At 46.9% G+C, this 27,816-nt stretch overlaps 1 protein-coding gene and 1 long non-coding RNA gene across 7 annotated transcripts; one reads left to right on the top strand and one right to left on the bottom strand.

Moving 5' to 3' along the window:
* Window positions 1-1,489: 1,489 nt before the first annotated feature.
* SLC44A2 (solute carrier family 44 member 2) lies at window positions 1,490-26,228 on the bottom strand. Of its 6 annotated transcripts, none has more exons than XM_012541939.3 (22): window positions 26,092-26,228; window positions 13,460-13,508; window positions 13,023-13,096; window positions 11,725-11,809; window positions 11,421-11,505; window positions 11,111-11,230; window positions 10,056-10,116; window positions 9,844-9,967; window positions 9,552-9,635; window positions 9,151-9,263; window positions 8,675-8,806; window positions 7,935-8,034; window positions 7,464-7,556; window positions 7,146-7,230; window positions 6,733-6,995; window positions 6,383-6,477; window positions 6,157-6,260; window positions 5,594-5,667; window positions 5,399-5,469; window positions 5,062-5,150; window positions 4,075-4,159; window positions 1,490-3,585 (listed from the first exon to the last, which is right to left on the bottom strand). In XM_012541939.3, the coding sequence occupies exons 1-22, from the start codon at window positions 26,126-26,128 to the stop codon at window positions 3,464-3,466; spliced, it is 2,145 nt and encodes a 714-aa protein (XP_012397393.1). In that variant the 5' UTR covers window positions 26,129-26,228; the 3' UTR covers window positions 1,490-3,463. The 6 variants fall into 6 exon arrangements, with proteins under 6 accessions (XP_012397393.1, XP_023352348.1, XP_031803385.1 ...); XM_023496580.2 differs by having other exon boundaries at window positions 1,490-3,100; XM_031947525.1 differs by lacking the exon at window positions 26,092-26,228 and adding an exon at window positions 23,333-24,828.
* Window positions 17,700-27,816, top strand: LOC116420749. The gene is made up of 3 exons (XR_004231168.1): window positions 17,700-17,779; window positions 26,592-26,687; window positions 27,332-27,816. It is a non-coding gene; the product is annotated as an uncharacterized LOC116420749 (long non-coding RNA).

Raw genomic sequence — 27,816 nt, 5'->3', positions numbered from 1 at the left:
AGTCCCTTAAGAATAGTTCATCCTACATTGGCTACAGCCACCTCGGGTTACCATATACCTCTTCATTTTCCTATGAGTGATTGTAACAATCCTTTAAAGACTGTAGCCTTCTATTACGGAGAACCAAGAGTTCTGAGAATGCTATTGTTCAAAGATATGGGTAATTAAAAGCACTGCAGCTATTTATAGTAGCTCTTCCTAGTGACAAAGAACTGGTTCTCAGGAGATGACCGAACAGATTATGGTATATGAATGCCAAGGAATACTATCATGCAATAACAAATGAAAAGGACGAGTTTTCAGAGAAACCTTGAGACTTGTAGGAACTGATGCCGAGTGAAGTGAGCAAGAGAAAAAAATTTATAAAGACACTCTAAAGACTTAAGAACAATGTTCAAACCAGTGTGTGATCAACCATGATTCCAAATCTCAGGACGAAGCATGCTACTCCTCTTCTGATAAATGATGGACTTGAGGTAGATGGCAATGTGGAAGTTTTGGACAAAGTCAGTGGTGGCTTTTGTTTTGCTCAACTGCGTATTTATAAAAAGAACTTTTTTTATTTTTTCAATGTATAAAGGTAGAGGTGGGGAAATTTTCCATTTTTAAGAAGTAACATGCAGTTTTCTAAATTCCATCAAGCCCACTTTTCTATTGAACCTAGGTTCAATTTATTGCCCATCTTTGATCCATTTAGGCCACACTTCTGCTGACTGACCAACATATGAGTTCTTCATTTAACTGCATTACATAACCATCCTAGACTATCTGTATTCTCCATTTGGTTTTTCTTGTATGTGTATAATTAGGTAAAAAATTTTGTTTTTCACTCTGGACCTGCGACTTCATCAACCTAAGAAACTCCTTTTGAGGAAACTATCCACAAACCTTTTTCACTTAGGAGTTGACTAAAGCAGTAAGAGTTGATCATTACATTTTAAAGGGACATATTAGAGGGAAATCTTGAACCCAGGATTTCCAGGCTTTGAGTCAAGTTCTATAGTTAGTCCACAAACCACCCTGACAAAGGAAATCATCATGTAGTAGCTGGCTGACCTCGGTGAAGAATTAAGATCTAAGTGGGGCATCAAGTGAGTGCTTACTTTTATCTCTATTTGGATGGATATATACATTATCTAAGACCTCACCTAATCATCAACTCACCTTGTCTCTCTCTCCCTTAATGCCCAACATGAATCTTACACAGAACTGGCTAGGCTCTTTGCACTGGAATGTGATGCTGGTCCCTGGAGTTTTCTTTTGGTCGTGGGACTCAAAGTTGAAAAGGGACAATTGTTCCCAACTCCTTGGGGGGTGAGGGGTGGGGGACAGAGACCTGAGCAGGATAAATCTCCTGCTCAGAATTCTGTCTCTGCTGGACTCAGCTTACACAAACCTGGGATTGATTTGGGATACTGGTCCCAGATCTGGAGGCAGGTTCCCTCTTCCCTCCCAGCCCTTCTTAAAACAAAGCACCACAGGGCCTGGCTCCTGGTACAAATAGGCACTTTTATTAATGGTTGGAATGCAGTTAGACATAGGGAGTGAGGAATCAAGGGGGCACACAGACAATGGGGCCCAGGGCCCTGGGGAGGACAGAATCTTAGAGCAGGCACAGGATGCGGGAGGCCCCAAGTTAGGAAGTACTCCCTCTTTGGGAAAATGAAATAAAGCTTACTGGATAGAATTTCAGGACATTAAAATATTAGGCTCAAGAACCTACATCCACATAAGCAAGTGAAACAAAACAATCTTGATTAGCTGAGTTTGACCCTAGGGCCTAAGAAGAAAGAGAAGGCTCATTTGCCCAGTACCATCTCCTGGTTATCTTTTTTTTTTTTTTTTTTTTTTTGCTAAGCCTTCCTCCTTTCATATGACGAGAATGCCCTTGGGATCCCAGCCATATCAACAGAGAGGGAGGAGAACCTTCCCAGCCCTTCCATCAGGTTTCCATTAAAAGGCTATTAGTTTTCATTCTCCTCCCCAGACTAACATTTCCTATGCCTGCCTCATTCCATCAGGCCCCAGCTTCCCATCCTTTCCCCTCTCCCCTTTTCCCTGATGGGAGAGAAGATGGAAAACAAAGGGCCTCCCACCACTCAGTACCTCCCTGCAAACCAGCCTGAAACAAGCTAAAAGCAGATGTTAGTACAGATAAAAGGGAGGTATAGTGCACTTGCTCTCACTCTCTGTCTCTGTCAGACAGACACCCCCCCCCCCCCCCCCCCCCCCCCCCCCCCCCCCCCCCCCCCCCCCCCCCACACACACACACACTCACACCAACTGGCAGGTCCATTCACGACCCACATCCAACCTCGGCCTCTGAGCCTAAGAACAGGAATACATATGCAAAATTCAATAGAGTTTTGTCACCCACAAGTATGAAATGAGTCAGAAAAATAGACCCTTTTCAGGTAGAGAGACACATTGGCCAGGAATAGGTTAAAAAAAAGTCATCTTTAAAGCAGCAGAGTAAGTTATTAACATTCCCCTTCACTCACTCTTGAAAAATAACCTCCTGGGCCAGGTGGATCCCAGAATTGAATCCAGGCAGCTGAGCTTGTCCCTTCCTCAACCCTTTTCAGGGTCAGAGAAAAAGAGCCTAACCTCAAGCCAAAAGGACTGACAAGGAAAAAAAAAACTTTCTTGATTAGGGAACCAAGAGAATGAATAGAACATCTTTCTTCGAGATCTCTCAGCACAAGACTATCCCCTCCCTCCCCAAAATAACTTGAGGGCCTGGGACTGGCAGTCTTGTAGATGAATGAGTCCACTGAAGAAGGGGCCCAGGATGGGGAGGTGGACTGGCTGCCCTACCCTAAGAGTGTAAACCATAGTGCACTAAAGGAGGCCCCCTCATCGAAGAGCCCGTGGGAGGGTGAGTGGAGTTGGCAGAGTTAGTGGGGGCTGAAGCCCTCCGGGGGCCATGGCGTGTGCTGACCCTAATGTAAACCACCTCCTCCCCTCCCTTCCATGGAGGCCTGGGAGGAGTTCTAGGCTTCAGCTAGCTTCTTGTTGGTCTTGTTTAAGAGCTTCTTCAGGTTGGAAGACATGAAGTATGGCCGCTCCACGGAGCCATCATTCCGCTCCAGGTCCTCCACTGCAGAGAGAGGGCCCAGGAGAGGGGGTCCATGAGAGGGCACAGACCTTAGGGGATTGGGGCAAGAGGAAGTGGCAGGGAAGATGGGAAAAGCTTTGGCCAGCAGGAGGGAGATGAGGCCACGGAGCAGGACAGGGACCTAGGGGGTGACTGACACTTTACCCTAGACACAAACAGAATCCACCCTTCTCTCTTTGCCTTTGCCACGGAGGCTTCATGTCTTTGTGCCCACATCCCGCCACATCCCCAGTGAGAAAAGAATCTTGGGCCCTTGCCTGGTTCCCAGTCTGCAAACACATTACATCTCCCTGGCACTCCGTGTGTCAGCAAGGGGCCCAGAACACCCCCACACCCAAGAACACCCTATTCCTCCTGTGCTTCACTCTTCCCGGCCTCAGCATTCCCCTTCAGCAGGATGTCTCTCAGCTCAGGGGACATGAAGTACGGACGCTCGGGGGAGCCATCGTTACGCTCCAGGTCCTCACCTGAGCTCCCCCCCACCCCCAGGAATTGGGGGGTAGGGCAAGGAGGGGGACAGGCAGGGAGAAAAAGACAAGGGGACATGGGGAGCCAGGCAGCAGAGGAGCAGAGAAGGGTCAGGGACATGGGAGAGAGAGAGAAACAAAGACGGAGAAACCAGTTAGTGGCAGCTACAGATTTCCCAACCAAGGCCAGAAACACCAAGCACTCAGTCCCTCAGGGTGACATCCCCCCAGGAGGGAGTTGGGCAGTCAGGGAGAAGATGGTCAGAGCTGCAGTGCGGAGTAGAGGGGCACGGGGGTGGCAGCAGTGGAGCGGGAAGTGAGTGTGAGGTAGGGGAGAAGGAAGCAGGGTGGGGAGGTGGGGAAGCCAGTCCCTGTGCATTCCCTCATGGAGGGGAAAAGCAAGAACACAAACCAAGCCTTCCAAGAGGGAGGGGCTGAGGCAGCACGACCCTGTGGGAGAGCTGTCGCCCAGGCCCCCTGGGTACTCACAGAAACAGAGGAAGAGTGTGTCCACACACATTCCGTAGACACTGAAGAAGCCGTGGGCGATCAGGTAGGAGCCGATGATCACCGTCTGTCCAAGGGAGAGACAGCCCAGTCACTGTCCCCGCCCCAGTCCTGGTCCCTGGCTTCCTTCAAAGTTATCTTCCCACCTCCACCTGGCACAGGCTGCCAGATGCAGCTCCCTAAAAGAAACTTTCTTCTAGCCAGCCTCCTCCTCACCAAATCTCACTCCTGATCACAGCCAGACTCATTAGCTGGACACAGAATGAAATGGGTTCTGGCCAGAGCCCAGTCTACCTTTATAACCTTGTGGTCCCTACATGGCCAAGTGAAAAGTGAGCTCTTCAAAGCTAAGAAGACCACCAAGTTCTAATTTTGCCTCTAACCACCATTCCTTGGGCAAGTCAATTAACCTAGCCTTGCTCTAGGCAACTCTCTAAGACTCTATTGGTGAAGGAGTTTCTTCTCTTGGGAACTCCCCCTACACCAATGGTTCCATTCCAATCCCTAAGAGAAAATACTTAGCTTAAGTCCTACCTCCTTTGTGACCCTGACCAAGCTGAGTAAATGTCTTCCAGCTCTAGAATATGTGTTTGTGTGTGTATTTAACACACACACACACACACACACACACACACACACAGCAGTGGGGCACTGGCCAGGGTTTTTCTGGCTTGGTCCTCAGCGCTGTCCCCAGCATGGTGCTGAGGATGATGTAGGCTGGTCTGGGCCACTAAACATCTGCCTTAGCAGACACTGAAACTACAAGCCCTGCCCCTAATTCCTTATCTATCACTTTAATCAATGCTTGTTGACTGTAGACAACTGTGATCTTGGCCCGTTTACTACGCTTCACTGCGCTAATCAATAAAATGAACGAGTTGGCTGACTGACCACTAAGCTCCCTCTTAGCTCTCAATCTAGAATTCTATGAGATGTAAGCCCTCGTCCAGGCTTCAGGAAGTTCCATACCAGGATGGGAACCCAGTAGTAGTTGAGGGAAGGTGCTGTGTCCTCTACAATCTTGATTCGGTGGGTGAAGAAGAAGAATGCCAGAATTCCTGGAGAAATAAGGAAGCCCAGAGGCATGAATTCAGGAAGAGCATTTCCAAAATACCCACTCACCTCAAGAGCCTTCCCCACTCCAGGACCCAGAGAACCAGAGTGAAATCAGGCTTCATTGAGGTCAAAGGGCCCACTCTAGCCCCCATCACACCGTACTCCTCTTCCCTGTGGAGGATGGAGAATCAAGGCGGGAGAAGCTTGGGGCTCGCCCCTGGGCACTGGGAGAAGGGCAAGCGTGACTTACCAACACTCCCCACCACCAGAAGCTTTCCCAAGAGGAAAAGGAAATCAGTGACCTTGTCCAAGACAGCTACCCTGGGGTGCAAGAGAGAAGCTGAGAATCAGACGAGGGAGGGAAGAGAAACCTAGAAATGGGGGTACTAGGGGAACCAGAAAAGAACATAAAGGAGGGGGAGGAGAGGACATTTTCTGCTCTTACCTAATAATGTTCCGCATGAGCAAGAAGAAGGCATTTTTGGCAGACGTACAGAAGTTGGTACCATAGATGGCAATCTGTGTGTGTGTATATAGGTATATGGTAAGGGGAGAAGGAAGGCCGTAGGGAAAGTGCAGATCTTCAAAAGAGCTCATCATGTTGTCCAATTGAGATGAATGAGGGCTTTGTAAATTTTTTTCATTCTTGACCACTTTTCACCCAAGCAATTTTGTGATCCCCAAGTATATAAAATAGGTATATAAATTAAACATTTACTGAAAACCAATCATTTGGCAAGCCCCATATTAAATTACAAGACCCCACTTAGGATTGAGATCCACAGTTTAAGAAGCTAGGGGACAGATGGAGGAAATAGTTGGGAGGGGGCAGAAGTGGAAAAGAAATACCAAGTTCAGGGTCTCCAGGGTTACTTGGAGTGCTAAAAGAGAGTAGTGAGGAGCTCACTCAGAGGGAGGTTGAAGATGTATGTTCCTTGGAGCAATGTGGGAGAACCACGACCATATGGGGAGACAGTAAGGAAGGTCAGGGCTTCCTGAGGTACCCACCATGATATAGGCATTCCTATTGAGGAATTTGAGGAATTTCTCCAGGCACCAAAAGCAACACTTGAGACAGGTCATGAGGAACTTGGCAAATCTGTTCTCTGCAGCTGGAGGGGGTAAAACAATGTATGAAGTGGCCCCTTCCACTTCCTGACACCTAACTCCGAGCCCAGAACAAACCAACTGTCCTCAGGATTTATCACCCGCCTCCCCCTACTAACCCCCTCACCTTTGAGCCGCTGGTCCAGGTACTCAAGTATCACCCGGATTACCTGCACAATGGCGAGAATGAGGGAGCCGAAGGCTAAGGAGCCTGTGTGGTACCTGAACAGGGAACAAGTGATTGATTAATTACTTACCACTGTGATGTAAACAGGGGAGGATGAGGCCCTTTCCCTTCCAAATGGACTTTGATTTTCCCCTCTATAAATTGGATACAATCTGGGAGAAGGTGGGACTAGGGTAGAAGGAAAGGGAGTGTCAGTAGGAGTCCCCCACCTCAGTTTCCCCTGCAGTGCCAATCCCTATTCCCCAGAGTTGGTGTCCAAGGTTCTGGTCCCAGCCCTAACCCTTACAGACCTGAGTGCCCTGCCAAAGGAGGAGAAGAGAGGAAAGGCAGGAAGGTCATCTGGCTTGTTTATGGCCCAATAGTAGGAGGCAAAGGCGCCGGCCAGTGTCACCTGGCCCAAAGCCAGTGCAAAGTTTGCCAGCCAGAAGAACATGAAGACATTGTAGATCTGCAGGCCGAGCAGCGCCCGGTGATAGCCAGTCTCCCCACCATAGAAGGTAAACTGGCATCGAGCATCAGGGCACAATCGGGTCATATTTGAGTTATGGAAAGTCTGTAGGGAGATAGACAGAGGCAAGGTCAGAAGGGACGAAGGGCTGTGATTGGTGTGGGGACCTGGAGGGAACATAGCAATTAGCCAAGACTGCAGATGACTCCCTGGAAGGCTTTTCCCTGACCCCATCCTAGTTTATTGGCCTCTCACCTCTGGATTACACCTCTGTCCAGCAGCTGCACAGGCAGTGTCATTGAAGACCTTGTAGATAGCCTCATTGGAAGTAGACAGGAAGCTAAGTGCTCGATAAAGGCTCTTAACTCCAAGTACATGGTTGCGAAGCAAGGGTCTCCAGCCCAAACCCCATCCCTGGGGATCATGGCTAAGGGTAAGAGACTCCAGACCCCTTCCTTCCCCAAGGTCCCAAGGAAAAGGAAAGGAGGGAGGGCAAGGACTGATGAGGGGCTAGGGAAAATGGACAAATGGGCAAAGGGAAGAGTGGAAGGCTGGGAATTAGCAAATGGATACACAGCAGTGCTGGCCCAATAGGCAATACAGAGGCAGAGGAGGAAAAAGGTAAAAAGTGGGTATAGCAGGGAAGTCATGACATAGCCTACAGCCCTGAGGAAACAAAAGAGGGGATATTAAGGTTTGAGGTGTTTTTGACACTGAGCTTCCCCCAAGTCTTAACTCCCTTCAATCTCTTCTGCTTCTGGTCTTTTCTTTAGCTCCCAGTCCCAGCTCCCTCCCCAATCCCCTCTAGTCTTCTGCTCAGCTCCCTCCCCAAAATGGCCCAGCCCTCTGCCCAGCCACCTCCCAAATCCCCTTCAGTCCCCAGCCTAGCTCCATCCCCAATCCCTTCCAGTATCCTGCCCAGCTCCCTCCTAACCCCTTTCAGTTCCCAGGCTAGCTCCAATCCCAGTCCCCCCCACCCCCAGTATCCAGCCCAGCTCCTCTCTCTACAACCCCCAGTTCCCCATTCACCACCAGTTCTGTCACCTGCTGGCTTCCTTGATGAGGGCAATGGCAATAAGGATGCGCTTTCTCAGGAATATGAGCAGGAGGATTATGATGAGCTCCAGCACACACAGGATGATCACTTTGGATGGGGGAGGAAGGAGGATAAGCCAGCCCACCCCATCCCATCCCCCCAGGGAAAGGAGCATAATGCTTAAGGGCAGGGCTGGAATGGGCCACTGACATAAGAAGGGAGCCTAACTCCCTCTCCTTCCCTTTACAAATAAGGCAAAGTAGAGACCTAGAGAGATGCCCACAGTCATAAAGACAATCAGGGCAAAGTTGGCCAGGGTCTTTGTAGCTCAAAGGCCAATGGTGGGGCAGATGGGGGTAGGGACAGAGGGATGTTCCTTATTTAGCTCTCCTGGCTCTCAGCCATGTCTGGGTTCTGCTAGAAGGGCCTAGAGCCAGGAAGTCCTGACTTCAAATCCAGTCTCAAGTACTTACTAGCAGTGTGGCTCTTTATAAGTCATTTACCCTATTTGCCTCAGTTTCCTCAAGTCTAAAATGGGGATAAAAACACTAACTTCCAAGGGTATGTTATTTTATGAAGTATTTGTAAAGCACTTAGCCCAGTACATAGCAGATAGGGGGTGCTAAAATGCTTTTTTCCTTCCCTCAACAGGAAATCTCAATGAGCAGATCTAGGGTAAGTGGGTATGGGGAGGTGGGGAGGGTCCAGATTAGATGACTGGGATTGGGAACCAGATGTGTGCACTCACTGAAAGCCAGCCAGGTTTGTCTCAAGTGCAGATATACCCGAAAGTCAGTCTGGAAGCCCAGGTCCCCAATGGAAACATCAGAGCCAGCTTCACCTCGGAGTCGGGAATACTCCATGTAACAGTGAAAGATTCCTGCGGAGGAGGTGAGAAGGTGATTCTGGGCCCTTGAGCTCCAGTTTAAAAAATACTGTAAACTAAGCGAAGACACCTCACCAGGAATATCTCAGAAATGGGCCTGCTGGAAAGTAATGGAGGTTTGGGGGGGAGTGATCTTAAGAGCATTTTACAGAATTGGAGGCACAAGGAGAGACTGGAAGTCTCACAGAACCTGAGAGTCTTCAGAGGAATCCCCATTCTGGGGAATTTCAGGGAGCAGGAGAAACGTAGGGAGAACTGAGGGACCTCAGAGACATCTGGAACTGTCAGGGCTCTTTGTGATGTGGAAAAGGTGTGGTCTGAGAGTCCTGGATTCTCACCGTAGCCCAGCACCAAGATGACCATGACTATCATAATCCAGATCATGATCCCGGCCAGGAAGCGGAGGAGGACGATGAAGATGAGGCTCAAAGCCATGGCAATCACCAGACCACTGTGGCAGGCAGGAAGAGAGGAGGAAGAGAAGTGAGTCAGGCCACCACTCCCCCTCCCTAGGCACTTTGCCTGCACCAACTCCACCCCCTCCCCCAAAGGAAGCCAAAAATAAAAGAGAGCTGGAGACACAGAGACCAAGCCCCAGATAGACCTAGACCTTTTCCTTCCAAAGGAATGAGAGGCACAGGGACAATAAGAGAAAAGAAGAGAAATGCCAGATCCTCAGTCCTGTGACGTGAGCTCTCTCCCCCTAGCCATTCCCCAAGAGTTTGGGGTCCAGACTCACATGAGAATCCAATACCAGGATACAGTGTAATCCTCAAACACACGCATGGCCAGCTGCCGTGCCTCCAGCACCACGTTCGCCTTCCTGGGGGGATTTAGAAAGATTAAAGGGGGAAAAAATAGAGTATTTTGAAGAAAGGTGGTCCCAACTCAGCCTGGTCCCTTCATCCCCTCCCAAAGACCCTGAGAAAATGAATCTGCTCTGATCCAGGGAGCTCTGCCTTCCTTCCTGGTGAAAGAAAGAGGAGAAACAGTCTTAGAGAAAAGAGAAGTTCAGGGAACCCTCTCCTTACTTGGCTCCCTCTACCAGTTCTGACACATTTCTCTTCTGGCCATGTCCATCATCAAATGTGGTCTCATTGCCCACAGTGATCACGCCTTTGCGGGTCTCAATGGCCGGGAGACATCGCCGAGCCACTGTTGGGGACAATGGTCAGAAGTCAAGGGTCCACCCTGACCTCTTCCCCAGAAGTCCCTCCCTCCCTTCCCTAGTTCCAACACTCACAAGGTTTGCTGGGGGTGAGCACCGCAGGGCAGTCTCCATCCCTAAGAACTTCAATAGGACTCTGGGGGGAAGGAGAGATGAAAGGGGTCAAGCAGCAAGGGAGCCCTGTCCCCCCCCCCCCCAATTTCTTTCAACCCCTATGGTCAGCAGCCCTCAGGGTCTAGGTACTAAGTCACGGAATAAAACACATTTAAAGTTGAGATACCTTAGATAGCACTTAGAGGGAACTCAAGTAGTAGATGTCAGGTCTTCCGACCTCAGGCTCAGATTTTGGTCTCACCACTTTGTATAAGCCTCAACAAATCACTGACCCTGAGTCTGTTTCCTTATCTGTAAAATGAAGCTGAGGGATGGGGTGGAGGTAGAGGGGGCTGCTAGAAAGCCAGTCTCAGAATTAGGAAACCTGGCTGTCAAAGCTCACCTCAGGGAAATACTGGCCTTGGGACCCTGGACTATCATTTAATCTCAGTGCCTCAGGACTACATTCTCAGACTAAAAACTGAAGGAAGGACGAGCTCCATTAGCAGAGGAGAGCTTCCCACAGTTTCCTGATACCAGAGAAATCACAAGGTCTGGAGACATACACAAAAATGAGAATACTTAAACACCTACATCATAAGGTGGAGGGGAGGGGTAAGGAAAACTTGCTAATGTCAAACATTCACAATGTAGATACAGCTTATTCATATTTATTCAGTCTGACTCCTCCCTTTCCCTATCCCAGCCTACATTTCATAGATAAGGGACCTGGGGCCCAGGGAAAGGAAGTGGATTACCAAGTTCACCCAGGTCACAGGAAGCTTAGATAGAGCTACAAGGGGCTTTAACCCTTTCTCATTTTCTTTTTACATAGATGAGGGACAAGGCAGTAAAATAATGAACCGAGAGCCAGTGAACACTGGAACACACTGGTAGTGATCAAAAAACCTAGATTCCATTCCAGGTGCTCTTTTCCATTTCAATCCCCGGCCTCACGGGCTGTGACCCTTTTTTCCTCACCCTATGCAACAAAATAATGTTCCTGGTAGGTTTTCACCTCCCTCTGCCCCAAATACCTTCTTTTTGCCTTGGCCAAAGCCTGGAACGCAGAATTGTTTGTAATAGTCCAGGTCTTGGGCTTGACCAGAGGCTTGGAGATAGGTGAGATATCTGGAAGGACAGTTCTTCACACAGATCTGGGGGAAGAGAAGGAATAAGAGAACAGGGCTCAGCGGGCACTAAGGTCTGGCTTTCCCTCCAGTCTGTACCAGACACAGTGGCCACCACCCACAGACCTGGCCCAGAGTCGTCCTGGTTCCCGCCCCTCCCCACATCAGAAGGGCCAGGAAAGGGGGCCTGAATCTGGGATATGTGTGGGTCACTCACCTGCATGGTTGGGCACTGAAACTCAAGTAGCACCAAGGGACTAGCACATTTCAGGATGTTGAAGTAAAACAAGAAAGGCTTGTTCCTGGAAGGCATTGTAAAGAATGGGGGAGGGCATCAGTCTCAGTGCCCATGCTAGGTCCCTTCATCTCATACCTCCCTATAAATGGCACAGGACCCAGGACTTCCCTGCCCTTCATAAGCCAGCCTGCTAAGGCCAATGGCTGGAACTGGCCAGGAGCCAAGGTCAAGGGAAATGGGGAGCTATCATGGGAGGCACTGGGGAGCGGGGAAAAAAACTTACTCATTAGGTGTCCCCTTCTGCCCACAGAACTGCCCACGGCTGTCTGTAGGATAAATCACCTTTCGAGGGTCTCCATGAGTCCAGGCTGCAGATAAGTCAACATTTTTTAGTTCAATATACCCTATCCCTTCTTCCTCAATTGTCATACCATCACCATAATCCCCCAAATGCTCAGCCACTGCCTTTGGAATCAAGGGACCTGGATATCTGCTCCTTATATACCAAGGGGAAGGATGGTGAAGAACACTTCAAAATACAAGGGCTAAATGGCTTATCCTCTTTTAGGTCCCAGTATCTCCATCTATAAAATGGAGATAGAATCATAGAAATGAGCTAGAAGGGCCATTTAACATTGTAACCTCATCAGTTTTAAAGGTGGGTTGGCCAAGGTCACATACATAATGGGTAATAGCAGAGACAAAATTCAAATCCAAGGTCCTCTGACTTGGAAGCCAGTGATCTCACCACTGTTTCTCACTGCCTCCCTCTCAGGGGTTAATGTGAAGAAAAGTACTTAGTGAACCTCAAAGCACTTTAGCAATCTCTCAGTCTCTCTCTCTTTCTCTCAAATTGCCCTTTGCTGTTTCCAAGTTACATTGTGTCTTTATTGTATTCCACAGGCTCTACATTATCTTTCTCCTTCAGCTCTGCCTCCTGAAATATTTCCTATTGTTCTTCAAGGCCCAAATCTGGTGCCATCTCTGCTCACTTCAGCTGCAAGTGATCTCTCAATTTTCATGAACCCTAACTGGGTCTACCGTTTTGCCTTTAGCATACACTTGGGGGTCTTCTCCAAGGTTCAGTTTATCTTGCCACTGGACCCAGATACCTCCAGAGGATAGAATGAAGCTGGTGACTTTGCACAGCCCTGTCTCACTTAAATCCAATGCCTTTGTAAATCATGATATTATCTTCCTGATGTCATGATCCTCCTCCATTATGAAGGACAAACCCCAACAACAACACACACATATACCCCTATTAGACCAAGGGAGATTCCCCTGTACACAAGTCCCTTGGGAACAAGAAATAACAGTCTTTTGCCTTTTTTAGTACAGTGCTTGGCACAGAGTAGGCACCTAAAAATGTTGCCTGACTAGTTCATTTTTATATACCCATCTCTTTGAAGTGTGATTTGCCTGAGAATTGTTCACCTTTATACTGCTTCCCACTAAAATGGGGGATTCACAAGCACATAGTAGGTACTTAAATGTCTGTTGAATGAAATGGTTGGATTAATCATTTTTATTCCTAAGGGTCAAATACAAAAAACACAAAAAAGTAGTCCCCCCACGTACCTATAATGCCCACAGCCACATACCCCACAATGGCTATGAATAGGGCCACACAGCAAATAACATCGGTGCAGCCTCTGAAAAGGAAAAAGCAGGTCAGTCCCACACAACCCTGTGGGAAATTCCACTCCCTCTCCCCCAAAAAATAATGGGACAAGGATGAAGCAAGAGAGCTATGGAAAATAAGGAAGAAACAAGAGAGCTATGGAACCAGCAGAGTATGATAAGAGGAATGGGGCCTGTGGACCAGAACACAGGATAAAAAGCCATTGGATGAAAAACCAGAAGTAGGGAAGAGCTGAGCAGGACCCAAGGGAACTAGGGTGCTGGGAAATGAGCATAGTACAGAGGCTGGAAGTCAGGTGGATTGAGGACCAGGGAGGGGTTAAGCAGAAGGGAGCTAGGGACCCTTTCCCTTCCCCCATTAGACCCAATCTCACCTGTTGTAAATAGGGCCCTTGAATGTTGGGTCATATTTCTGAGGCGTTCCTGAGAAACACACCCCAAAGCCCAGTCAGGGAAGCCAGTGGCCTCAGCCCCTCCCCCATTCTGGCCTTGAGTGACCCAGAATTTTGGCCACTCAGAGCCTGGCCAAAAATTCCTAACTACATCCTAATGATACCCCTTCTCCGAGATTTCTCCTTAAAATTCTCATTAGGGAAGTCGCTGGGGTTACTCCCAAAGGGATGGGAAGATGAACCTGGTGGGAGGGAATGGGGGGGGGGGGGGTGTCCCAGGAGAGAAACACGAGGCAGCAAAAACAGAAGCACATTGTTAGACTGCCTCCCACGCTAAGATCTCCAGGGCTGGCCAGCGGCCTTAGGGATTCAAAGGACATTAATTTACTAACATTATCTTAATTAACACAATCTCCCCCCCACCCGCAGAGCGAAACAAATCAAGGAAGTTGGGGGAGGGGAGTGCAGCCCAGGAAAGGGCCAATTGGGCTGGGTTGAATCTGGAGCCGGGGCAAGGAGAATCCCTACCCACCCACCCAGGCTCTGCCAGCCCCTCTGCCAGTATTAGACTCGTAAGGAGCATTTCACGATGTGCTCAGCGGGCTTCTGAGGGGAGGGAAAGGAACAGGCGCGGGAGCAGCCGGAGAAGGAGAGGAAGGGACCAAGGCGAGCCGGGAAGGGCTCAAACAGGCAGCAGCATCACCGCCCCCGCGCCTTGGCCCCAGTGCCGAGTCCCGCTGCATGTGGGGATCCAGAAGGGGGAAGCTGCCTGAGAGCACGAGGCTGGGCTTAAGTCAAGGGACTGCTACAAGCATCTCCAAGCCCACTCCCACCACAACATTAACACTCTCTCACACACACACAACCACCGGGAGTTGCACGAGGAGAAAGGGGTTCAGAGCGGCGCAGAGATTAGCGCACCCCGCAGCACATTCCGTCCTGCATTCCAGGACCCACAGGCGCTGGAGAGCACTGGGGATCTCAGTGGAAGCCCTGCCAGCTGCCTGCAGGGCAGGGACAGAGGCTGTGGGTGGAGAGGGCCAAGGGAGATGCCCACCTACCATGCTGGCCGTAGTAGTGCTGCCGCTCACCCCCCATCCTGCTTCTGCCTCTGCTCCGAGGCCCCTTCCCGGGATCCCGGGCCCCGGCCGGTCAGCTGGGCGGAGACAGTCCAATGAGACTCTACCCAGAGGATCTGACCGGTCTAACCGGTCCCGATTAGCGACTGCCTTCAATTACCCCCGCCCCGCCGAGCTCGGCTAGGTGGCTAGTGCCCCCACCCCCTAAACTCTCTAGGGAGGTAGCCGCGGCCCAGTGGAAAGGGTCGGGCGGGGCCGGGGCGGTGGCCGAGCTGAGAGAGGGGGCCTCTCGGGGCGGGGCCAGGGGGAGGGGGAGGAGGCGGGGCGGGGGAGCAGAGGGGGCAGCTGCTCCTGTCACTTAAGGGGAGACACGCGGGGGCGGGCGGCAGCTCGGAGCCTCCGAGAAGGTCATTGCTAAAAGGGCCCTTGGGGATCTCCCAGTTCTGTCCCGTCGTTTCGCTTAAGGGGAAACTGAGGCTCAGAGAGGGAAAGGGACTTGAGCAAGGTCACATATCTCATGGCCTGTAGTGATAACCATTGCCTAAGTACCCTTCCAAATCCTAACTTCCCACGAGGTGGGACAGGTGAGGGAGGGGCGACACTTTGGCTTCTCGAGGGACACGCACCATTCTCGGAACGCACCCATCAGACCCCCCCTACATTCCCACGAGGAGACCGCCAGAGCTCCCGGGAGCCAACTTGCTCCGATAGCCCTTCCTCCCCCCGCCCCCGGTCTCTGCTGGACCAGAACGTGCCCACTCTAGGCTGAAGTGAAGGGGCAGGCAAGACCAGGGAAAGTACTCAGTAAGCGGAGAAGGGCGGGGCTTGTGTAAAACGAGGTGCCCAGTCTCTCCTGCTCTTTGATCTCCAAGTATCTGTAGTTACTCCACCGGACTTTGCCTCCAACCTCCTTCCATCTTGTCTCTCGTTCCCACTGCTTTAGTTTCTAAACCTAGATTCTCTCCGCCTTCATCTAGCAGGATCGCAGGATTTAAAGTTGCAAGGTCTGGACCTCGAAGGTCATCGAGTGAAATTCTTTTTGCAAAAAGGAGAGAATGAAAATCCAAGAGTGTAGTGACTCACCTAAGATCACACGAGTCGCAAGGTGCAGAGCTAAGATTAAAATCTCCACCTTCCGATTCTAAATTCATTTCTCTCCCTCGTTAATCCATCCTACACTCATTTCTCAACGGGGAATCAGTCCAGTTACTCTCCTATTCAAAAATCTTAAGTGACTGTTGACCGCCTACAGGCTAAAATCCAAATTCTTCCGCCACTAGCCAATATCTTTTTCCAGTTTTAACTTTCATTTATCCACTGTCTCCCACCCTAAAATCTACATTTAAATAAAACTGTACAAGATCTTGGCTCCCCACCCCCCCCCCAAAAAAAAATCCCGCCTATATCTAAGAACCATGTGAAAACTTTTCTCCCATTTCCTTCATCTTACTCATTTTTAAACCACAACTCAGAATGTCTCCTGTGAGCTTTCTCAACCAATGGAGAAAGAAACAAATGCTCTTCACTTTTGTTTTTATATCTCTCAGGTACTCACCCCCATTCTGCCTAGTACCACAGTTAGGCAATCCTATACATATCTATACTATCTTAGCTCCTTATTTCTCTGTGTCTCACTGCACACAATATCCTATGGAAGGAAAATCATGAGATCACAGATTAAAAGCCAGAAGGGACTTCAGAGACCATCCGGGTCCACTCCCTCATTTTACACAGGAGGAAACTGAGGCCCAGAGAGGTTAAATGATTTACCCAATGTTCCATAGAGTAAGCAGCAGAATCAGAATTTGCACTTAAGCCCTCGGACTGGAATTCTCCTTTTTGATTCTTAGAGGCAGTCAGAATTAAATGGCTTACTCAGGATCACACAGGGCACATTTGAACTCAAGTCCTCCTGACTCCAAGACCAGTACCCTGTTCACTGTACCACACAGCTGCCCTAAATTCTCTATTTCTCTCTACCTGTCCAAAAGACCTCAGTGAGAAATTGATAACATAGTATAAAGAGTCCTGTTCTTACCAAAAGGAGACTTGGATATGGCCTTCTCTTGGGCACTTGTTAGCCATGTGACCTTAGACAGATCATATGATCTGTGACTCTAGGTCAGAGCAGAGATACCTCTTTTGAAAACTGGGTGGGACAGGGAACCACAGATGGGGCTAACTAGTTTCCATGAAATGGAAAGATGGAATCTGGATCAAAGATCTTAGTTCAAGTTAAGCCTCTGCAACTTGCCAGTTTCCTAATTGGGAAAGGAAAAAATAGGGGTTGGATTCACTGGTCCCTAATGATCCTATAATATGTTCTGACAACAGCATCAGATGCAAAGTCTGTCTACATGGCCCTAACTCAAAGGATGGGAAATCACAAACAGGCCAGAGCTTGGGCAGAGGTCACATCCTTTCGGTGACCATTAAGTCAACAGCTACTTGGTCAATGGGAAGTTACACCACAATAAACTTGCAGATTTCTAAAGGGAGATAAGATTTCTGGTGACCCAACTCCTCCTTATGGGGACCTAGCCTCCGGAATAATCAATCTTCTATTATAACTGGCTTTTCTACTTCAAAGCTCCCCTCCCAATGGTTTATTTGTAGATACTATAGGGAAAATAATTTCTTAACCCTTCACTTTAGAGACAGAAAGGACCTTAATTCGGCCTTTTCATTTTGCCAAGAAAACTATAGCAAAGAGATGAGACTCAATGAAGATCACACTTTAAGTGGGACCATTTTTTTCTAGCTAAATGTTCCTACTCTAGATAAGATCTTTCTTCCCCTTCTTCCCAGAGCTTAGTACAGTGCTTGGAACATAACAGATGCTTAATAAATTTTTTTTGATTATTGATTGATTCTTGGGTTTGAGAAAAGAAATAGGAAAGATCTCTAAGGTTTGGCAATTGTTAATGCTGTAAAGTTACCCATGCATATAACCTGTAAATAAAAGGCTATTAAAAAAAAAAAAAAAAAGAAAAAAAAAAGAAAGATCTCTAGTCCTCAGGGTCCTTGAGAGACTTCACTGGAATCAGCTGAACATCAAGGAGATATCAGATCTCTTTCCAACAGAATGTATTTGACAAGGACCAATTCATTTTTGTCTTTGTATATCTCTAGTTCCCAAGAGAGAACCAGGAGGAACCTATGAGTGGATATGAGTGGGATGGGATCCATGACCTCATCAGTATAAGGAACTACTGGAACAAGGGTCAGTACTTTATAGTTTACAAGTATCTTCTCTTCAATTTTGAGAAGAATAACTTGAAATCACTGAGGTAAGTGGGAAATTACTTAAGTAATTTATTGAGGGTCACACAGCCAATATCTCAAAAGCAGGATTTGAACCCAAATCTTCCTGGCTTTGAGAAAGGCTCTCTATTATCCAGTGGGTAGCTAGGTAGCTCAGTGCATAGACAGTGTTTTGACCCAGTCAGGAAGACTTGAGTTCAAATCCCAGGCTCAAATACTTACTACCTTAATGACCTTATTCAACTTAACTCTATTTACTTCAGTTTCCTCTTCTAAAATAAGCTAGAAAAGGAAATGGCAAACCACATAGTATCTTTACCAAGAAAACCCTAAATGGGGTCTCAAAGAATGGGACTTCTAAGCAACTCTATTACTATAGCAATGATATCAAATCCAATTCAAGATGCATATTGATTTAGAAAACCTCAAATTTACATTCTCTCTGTGTATATATACATAATATTTAATTTTATTAAATACTTCCCAATTACATTTTAATTGGTTCTGACTTCACTGAGGAGTATAGCAGACCCAATTTGACACCTCACCCTACCTCACTCCTCCTCTCTTCTGGTATTTAGCAGGCACTTACTAAATGCTTGTTGAATGAATGTTGAGTCCCAGTCCTGGTCCCCACACTTCCTAGTCTTCAGCTACTAAGGGGAGGGAAAGTCATGCAAGCATATGGCCACATACAGTATTAATAGGACTATAAGGGAATTCAGCAGTCCTAACCATCTCTCTTCCCCCCTCAAACACAGACATTCTGCTGAACTAGCTATGATTGCTTTAAGCTGAGGTATGTAAGGGGTGAAAGAAAGACCCATACCCCACTGGCTGGCAGCATAAGGAATGCTTAGGCGGGGGCAGGACAAAAGGGCTCTGTGGCTGGCTGAACAGTGGGGGAAGAGAAGGGCAATGAAAGCCATGGCTGTGGGTCCAGGACTGTGACTGTGAGTCTCCTTGGCTAGTTAGGAAAGGTACAAATAGAAATATTATAACTCACCCCAAAATAGCCAAGCCGAGGTTTCTCTAAATAGTCAGTTTACATTGCTGTGGGTGGCCACTCGCTGCAAGGATATAGTGTCCATTGAGATCAGGAGTCCAGCCCTACATAGAGCCCAGGACTTCTAGATAATTAGCCTATTGAGCAGGACTTGACCCTAAGAGACATCTTTCTGCTATATTCCCAAGTAAGGTATTCACCAAACAGGATGACTACAACTCTGCATGCCTGCAGCAGGGGCTAAAAATCCCATAATACTTCCTCCCCCTCAGGAGAGGGTCTCATTTCCTATTTTTTTTTTTGGGGGGGGGTAGGTGGGAAATTAAGGCTAAAGGTCAGGATCTGCCTTTCTTTCCCTAATTTACATCTTAACATTCCTTGATCTATCCCCCATTATCTTCTCTATAGCCATAGTACAAAGATTTTTTTTTTTTTTTTTTTTTTGCTTTTGCTGCCCAAGGGCAATCCAGTGAGATCTGGTGACTCCTCAGAATGTTTCAAATGCATAAAATAAAATGCAGAGAATTACAAAGGAAACCAATTATATTGAAATAGGTATTTCAACATATATATATATAAAATTAACTGTAATCAACAATAATTTTTTTTTAAGAAAGAAAAAACTAGTTCACAAATTCCCAGGTTAAGAACTTGATCTTGTCTGGGAATTTAGAAGTTTTAGGTAGCTTTTTTCTCCAAGGCCAACCCTACTTATACCCTGGATCCTATCCTCTTCCTAGATCATCTCCTTTCATCTTCTCTGGCAGCTTGCTCTGGCAATTATCCCCTTTATAGTTTTCAATCTCTCCATTTTGGCTTCTTTCTTGCTGTCTATAAACATGCCCAAATCTCTTCCATCCTTTAAAAAAAAAAAAAAAAAAAAACCCTTCTCTCCATGGTACCATTCTTTCAAATTATCATCCTAGATCTTCCCTCTTTGAAGGGAAACTCCTAGAAAGAGCTCTCTATCCCTCTTCTCTTACTGGCTTTTCAATCCCTTCCAAACTAGCTTTCCCTCTCATCACTCACAATTGAAATGTCTCTCCATAAAATCACCAATGATCTATTATTTGCCAAATCCAGTTGATTTGGCAGGTGACTCTCTTGGATCTTCTCCTATTAGTTTAAGCAATCCTTTTTATTTGCCTTTAATGGATCATCCTTATTCATGTATGGCCCTCTATGTGTGTCCTGGCCCCTCCTCTCAAGTCTTATTAGCTCCTTTCTCTGACTACCTACAGGACATTTGCAGTTAGGATTTGTTGAGACCTTTCCAATTCAACATGACTACGGTAGAACTAGTGATCTTTATTCCAAAAATTCCCCTACTTTTCCTAATTGCTTTTGCTTTTCTCTAGGTAAAATAGCCAGCACTCCAGTTTAGGTCCCTTATTATCTCATTGCCTGGAGAAAAAAGTAAAAACTTCTCCACTGGAATACAAGGCCTTCTACCACCTAGCACCAGTCTCTCCCTCTCTCTAAAGTGATTTCCCTAAAACATGGTTAAGCTTTGCCCTGTCATCACTCTTCCGGAACAAGAAGCCCCATTAGCTAGCTCCCTCTGACCTCCAGGACAAAATACAAGTTCCTTGATCTGGTATTAAAAGTCCTTTGCAATCAGACCCTAAGCCTACTCCTTTTTTGCTTACTTCAGTTTCTCCTCTTGTATATTGTCTTTCTTTCACCAAACCAGCCTGTTCCTCGCATACAATATTCAACAGCCTTTAATCTGACTTGGTTCAGATTGTCCCTCTCCTTTCTTCCACTTCATAAAATACCAAACACCCTTCCATCCAGGCTCATGTTGAACAGGACTTCCCACAGGCAATTTATCTTGCTTCCTGTTCAAATTCTAGTATCTTCTCCTTTCCCAACAATTACTTTGTATACACTGATCTGTATCCATGTTGTTCCATGCTGTATCCACCAAGAACAAGTTTCTCTTTTTTTTTTTTTTTTATTTAATAGCCTTTAATTTACAGGATATATACATGGGTAACTTTACAGCATTAACAATTGCCAAACCTCTTGTTCCAATTTTTCACCTCTTACCCCCCCCCCACCCCCTCCCCTAAATGGCAGGATGACCAGTAGATGTTAAATATATTAAAATATAACTTAGATACACAATAAGTATACATGACCAAAACATTATTTTGCTGTACAAAAAGAATCAGACTCTGAATTATTGTACAATTAGCTTGTGAAGGAAATCAAAGATGCAGGTGTGCATAAATATAGGGACTGGGAATTCAATGTAATGGTTTTTAGTCATCTCCCAGAGTTCTTTTTCTGGGTATAGCTAGTTCAGTTCATTACTGCTCCATTAGAAATGATTTGGTTGATCTCGTTGCTGAGGATGGCCTGATCCATCAGGACTGGTCATCATCTAGTATTGTTGTTGAAGTATATAATGATCTCCTGGTCCTGCTCATTTCACTTAGCATCAGTTCGTGTAAGTCTCTCCAGGCCTTTCTGAAATCATCCTGTTGGTCATTTCTTACAGAACAGTAATATTCCATAATTAAGAACAAGTTTCTCAATAGCACTGTTGTGTCTTTATAGCCCCAACACTACCCTCATAAACAATTATGGCTGAATGAACATTTTCGTGATGTATTGATTTGTGCTTATTGTGGTCAAATCTCCCCACCTCAGAGAACAAGTGCACCTCAAAGGGAGATCAGACCATAACGAGATTGCTATGACAATGCCCCAGACTTGATAATGGCCATTAAAACCAAAGATGAAAGAGGCTCCGTATAGTTCTCTCCCTTAGTGATCTCACTGACTTCCATGGCTTCAATTATCATAAACCATGCAGATGATTTCCAAATTTATTACCAACATTGCCAACCTCTCCCTGAATTCCAACTGTCTGAGTGGCACCTCTATCTGCAAGTATGGAAAGCAGAATTTGTCATCATCACCCCTAAACCCGCCCCTCCCAATAGCTTTTCCATTTTTGTTACTGACCCTGCCATGCAAACTTGAAACTTTTAAGATAATAATAGTTAACACTTATGTTGGTCCATATGAAAAGGAGGTATAAGCACACTAAAGTTCCCTTTTTTCTACAGAAGGAATACTAGTACAGAATATTTCTGTCAAATACTCTAAAGCTATCTTGACTTTTAGAGTTTCTAACTCTCTAGGAGTATTTCCATCAAAATAAAAAGACATGAATTGCAATAATAATAACAATAATAGCTAATGCTTATAGAATACACACTATGTACCAATCACCATGCTAAGATACAATGTTATCTTATTTGATCTTCAAAACAACTTGTGAGACAGGTGCTAGCTATTATTATCCCTATTTCACAGAAACTGAGACATCCAGTGTGACTTGCCTGGGGTTTCACAATTAGGAAGGTTCTGAAGCAGATTTGAGGTGAGTCTCACTGACTCCAGACTGCTAGATGTTAAAATGGATAAGCCACTGGGTTTAGAATCAGAAAGACTCATCTTTAAGAATCTGACTGGCCATCAAATCTGGCTTCAGACACATTTACTAGCTGTGTAGCCTTAGGTAAGGTACTTAACCTTGTTTGCCTCAGTTTCCTCATCTGTAAAATGAAGTGGAGAAGGAAAGACAAACCTTTCTAGTATGTTTTGCCAAGAACATTCCAAAAAGGATAACAAAGATCAGCTATGACTAAAACTGAACAGCAAAAACAACTTCCTGACTCTAGGCCCCTGAACCCTCCTTCTACCTCACATATCCATCCAAGACCAGTAGGTCTTATTTTCAAAATATCTCTTCTCTCAGTTCCCCTCCTCATCTCTTGTAAGTCTCCCAAGGGTAATTTAGGGCAGCCCTCTTCTCTCACCTGAATTATCCTAATAGCCTCCTAACTTGGTTTCCAGTCCATTCTCTCGAATCCACTCTCTCAGCTAACTTGGATAATTTTCCAAAATCACTGCTCTAATCGTGTTCCTTCTTTATTTAAAAATTTCCCAGAAGATAAAGTAAAATCTTCTGACTGCTTTTCAAGGCCTTCTATAATCAGGCTCAAACTTACCTGCCCAGTTTTATCTCCTCCTATTTCTTTTGCTTACTGTGCCCAGGGTTTCATTCACTCCTTCTCCTCCACTGCCACTCCCTTTTTATGCATCTTCAATCATTGCCCCAGAACTGGCTTCTTTCCATCAGTCTACAAACAAGCCCAAGTCTCTCCTCCATCCTGAAAAAAGATTTCTTCTAGCCTTTTTTCCTCAGCCAAGACCATGTCCCCCTTCCCCTTCACCACCAAACTTCTGGAAAAAGTCGACTAGATTTAACATCCCGATCTCCTCAAAACTTACTGTCTCCATCTTCGAAATAAAAATGCCTTCCACTCTCCACTACTGAAATCACATTCAAAGGTCACCAGTAATGAACGTCCCAATAGCTGAATTCAGTAGCCATTCTTTCTTCAACCTCAATCTTCTTGGACCTCTCCAAAGATCTGACTCCTCCAAAGAGAAACAAGGATCACACTCTCCAGATTCTCCTCTTACCTTTCCTGCGGAGTCTCCTCATCTTCTTCCCAACACCCTTCTAATGGGTGTTCCCCAAGACTCCGCCTTCTCTTTTATCTCTAGATTCTCTCCCTGGGTGATCTCATTCACTCCCTCAAGCTTGGATCCTACCAAGGCTAAAGCGGCCCAAATCTTAAGTCTCCCATCCAGCTCTCTCCCCAGTGCTCCAGACCAATATCTCCCAACTGTCTAACGGAAAGAAAACTCCCCCAGAATATTTAGCCACGCCTCAAACGCAAACAAGTCCAAAACCAAGGCATAAACTGGCTCCAGAGATCAAGCTTGGTCCACATCTCAGGTCGAAGATCTCAAATTGTAACTCTTACACTAAATAGTTATGTAACTCCGGACAAAGCACTGACCATTCTGTTCCTCATTTTCTTCTATAACATGAAGATGAGAAGCAATGGGTAGAGGATAGAGAACTAACATCTAAGTTTCAACACTGACACACCTACTGGCTGTGTGACTTCTGGGCTAATCATTTAACCTCTCAAGGCCCCCAGACAAGTGCTGAATTCCCATGTTCCAAACCAAAATATCAGCTCTTTTTTGTGACTATTTGTCAGTGGCAAGAATAATAACCCAGCCTCATATTTTCAAACTTTAGGGTTATTTTTGACATTTTCCTCTTCCTCTTAGATTGTTATCAAACTATCTTTGCAACAGGGATATCCTTCCTACAGTCCTCCTCCTAAATGCTTAGCCAGCCTTTAAAACTGACCTCAAATTCCACCTCTTCCAAGTCTTTCCTAATCTCACCTCCACTCGTTTACATCCTCAGATCTCACCATATGACAATGTATAGTATAGCTTTTATTGTTGTTTCATTCTCCAACCATCCTTGCCTCCATAAAACCAGATCAGGAACACAGAATTCTGTAAATAGTATGTATTTCCTAAAGGTCTTTTCAATCAGCAAGCACCAAGCACTTATTAACTATCTTTTGTGTACCAGGCACAGGTAGATATTAGGGATACAAGTTCAAAAGTGAGGTAGTCCTTGCTTAGATTCTGAACAGAATATTGGGGAAAAAAAACAGAGTAGGCTCTAGGAAAGACTGCTCAGAAGATCAGTAGACTCAGAGCCAATCTTTAGCCAACTGTTTTCAGACTTAGGGAGAAAGAGGAGGGGAGTGAGGGGTGTGGCCAGAGATTCCTCCCGAGCCTCGGGCTATTCTGGAACCAGGCCCCAGCGCCCCCCCAATTCTGGGGGGAGCTTAATTTCTCTCCCCAAAAGAGAGAATTTAGGTTCCCATGAAGCCAAAGGGTAGATTAGTCATCCATTTCCCCTAGGAAGAGGATGGTTCACTCCTAACACATAGGTGGTTAATTCCTGTAGTCTCTTCCCCAAATCCTCCAAGCCCAGGTCTCAACCCCTCCCAAAACAGCCTTTCTGTTTTTCAGCGATAGCCTGAGGTCGGTTTCCGCAGTCACACCGCCCCGGCCTTGAGGGCACAGCTGCCAATCCAGCTCCACCACCAACCCTCTCCCACCCATTCCGAGTTATATCTATTCCCAAACTCCGGACCCCTCCCTTCCTATTCCTGGCCTAGGACTGGATGCCCCAAGAAGGGGTGAAGTCCTCTCCCAGCCTATTTAGGGCCCTAGGAACCTCGATGCTAAAAATACAACAGCTGCTAAGGTTTTCGCTCTCGGGCTCCGTGAGAACTAGAGAAGACCAATCGAGCAGCCAGGGGAAGGCGGCCGAGGATGGGAAACAGAGAGAGAGAGAGGGGCAGGGAAAGTGTGTGTGTGTGTGTGTGTGTGTGTGTGTGTGTGTCAAAGGGGCCCAGAGAGCTAGATCAAGTTTGAAAGCAGACGCTGACACCCCTCCCCCAGGCCACTAGTAACATCTCACCCCACCCCCACATTCACTGACACAACCAGTTCGTCGCGCACCCCCCCCCATCCCCGAGACAGTCCCCTCCCCCTTCCAGGGCCGGAAACACAGCTAAGACTTAAGCACATAAACGACCGGGGAGGGTCCCTTGGGGAGTCTGTGTTTGAGGGGAGGGTTCCGGGAGCCGAGGCCCTGCTAGCCTTGCGTTTACAGGCTACCCTGTATCTGCTACTTCCTCCTACTCTTCCCTCTCCCTTCTCCCCCATCCCTGGGTCCTTAGCTAGCCTAGTGCTGGGCCTTCGAGTTGGAAGTTTACCAATTATTTCCCGTCTCTATCCTGTTCCGCCCCCCCCCTTCCCGAGTTCCTAGGCGGAGGGTCAGGACTCTGGGGACCCTAGCAGCCACCGCCTAGCTCTGGAGCCTCCTTTGTCTCTGCCGCCGCCTCAGTTTCCCTCTTCGTGCCAAGAGAAAATGCCTGACATCAGCTGATAGGCAAGGGAGCCCCTGGGGTTCAGGATTCCAGTTTCCTCGCCTCCAAGACCTAAGACGAGTCCAGGGTCTCAGCTCCCTGATGCTGGGCAGTTTCCAAGCGGCGCGGATAACGGGCCCCTTCCGCAGCGGAGCATGCGCTATCATGGACAGAGATTGGGGATCCGGGTGTCTCGGAAAGCCCATCCTGGAACCCCCGGCTGTCCACGTGTCTCAGACAACTGGACAGAAAAGAACCTGGCCCTGCTGACCCCTTTTCCTCCATCCCTAGCTCAGGGTGCCTCTGAGGGACAGCCCTGCTTCCCCTCTAGCCCAGTAGAAATGGTACACACATACACACACACACACACACACACACACACACACACACACTCCGGCCCGACCAGAATAGGGGATTGAATCTTACCGTAGGGTCCTTCAGACTCCTTTCGGCCATCCTCCATGGTGGGGGAGGTAAGTGGCTGAAAAACCAGAAGCTGCTGCAAACCTGGCTGGCTGGAGCAAGAGGTGGCGGGAGTCTAAGTGATGCTGCCCGCCCCCTGCGGCCCCTCCAATGAGAAGGGGTAGCGGGCGGGGGCGGGGGAGGAGCCCAGGACGGATTGGGGCCCATCCCTAATTTACAATCTCGGAGGAAGGGGCTTGGAAATCACCTGATTGTACGGTCTTAGAATGCCAGAACTGGATCGGACATTGAGCATCTTTACAGAATGAGCAATTCCCGAGTTGGAAGGGACCTCAAAATTCCAACTTATAGCTGAAAAAAGAATCTCCACTAGGGCATGAGTCCAACATCATTTTATTGGTGGGAAAAAAAAAAAAAGGTCCAGAGAGAAGTTTCTTGCCCATATTCTTACAGTTAAATTCAAACTGGTCAGTTCACACATGGATTTTCCTTTCCATTTCTAGACCCACAGTTTAGGAAGAACGTTGACGAGATTAAAGAGGTGAAGGTCTGGAAACCACCGGATAGATTGAAGCAACCGGCTTGACATGCAACGATGGGTAGGAGGATATGCTAACTGCCTTTAAGTATTTGGAAGAATTCCGTGATGAAAAGGAGCAGTTTGTGCTCCTAGGTCCCAGAGGCCAAAACTAGGCGCAATAGATGAAAACAAGAGAGGTAGATTGAAGCTTAAAAGGTTCATTGCACCTGGTACATCCGTTCTTCAGTCATTTCAGTCCTGTCCAACTCTTTGTGACCTTGTTTGGGAGTTTTCTTGGCAAAGATACTGGAGTGGTTTGCCATTTTCTCCTCCAATTCATTTTACAAATGAGGAAACTGAGGCAAGCAAGGTAAAGTGATTTGCCCAGGGTCACACAGCTACTGTCTAAAGCCAGATTGAACTCAGAGGGATGAGTCTTCCTGACTCCAGGACTGGAGCTCTATCCACTTTAACATCTAGCTGCCCTCACTTAGCACATAGGGAGCACTCACTGATTGAGTGATTGAGGTTCATCATCTTTTGAGGTCCTCCAGATTTGTCCTGAAATAGTGTTGAGAGGATTTCTGCTCCAAGGAAGGAGTCTCTTTCAGTTCTGAGATTCTATTTCTTATAGTAAAATGGGGAGTAAAACTCCTTAATCTCATGTATATCAATCAATCCATAGCAATTTGCACTGAACAACATTGTCTCCTTATTTTTCAGATGAAGAAACTGAGACCCAGTATCACAGAACTCAAAGGCAAGAATTGGAGTCAGAATTACAACAAAAGTCTCCTAGATTACAAATCCAAATCTTTCCCCTATATCCCCTCCTCCCAAGTCTCAGAAAGGTGATCTTTCTGCCAGATAGGATCTTAGAAGAATGAGCCTAAAATTCTCTTTGATTCACTTTGCCCAAGGCTCACCTCAGGCCTTGGAATAAAAGCCTCCACTTTCAGCTCTGGAGCTGCTGGTATAGATATTTATAGAGATGAAGAGATGTCTTCTCCAGGAAAATGTGAAGGACACACGTGGAATCTGGAGTCATCTTAATTTGAACTCAGTCTCTTCTTGCTAGGAAAGTGAACTCCTTAGCCCTGACTTCATTCAGGCTATTTTCAAGAAGCATTATAAATAAGTGCCCTAGCAAAGAATTGGAAAAGGAGTGGATGCCCATCAATTGGGGAATGGCAAACAAGTTATGGTAT

Source organism: Sarcophilus harrisii, chromosome 1, assembly GCF_902635505.1.
Source record: "Sarcophilus harrisii chromosome 1, mSarHar1.11, whole genome shotgun sequence".
NCBI classification, from domain to species: domain Eukaryota; kingdom Metazoa; phylum Chordata; class Mammalia; order Dasyuromorphia; family Dasyuridae; genus Sarcophilus; species Sarcophilus harrisii.
The sequence above is the reverse complement of the archived record's forward strand: the minus strand, read 5'-3'. Positions and strand labels throughout refer to the sequence as shown.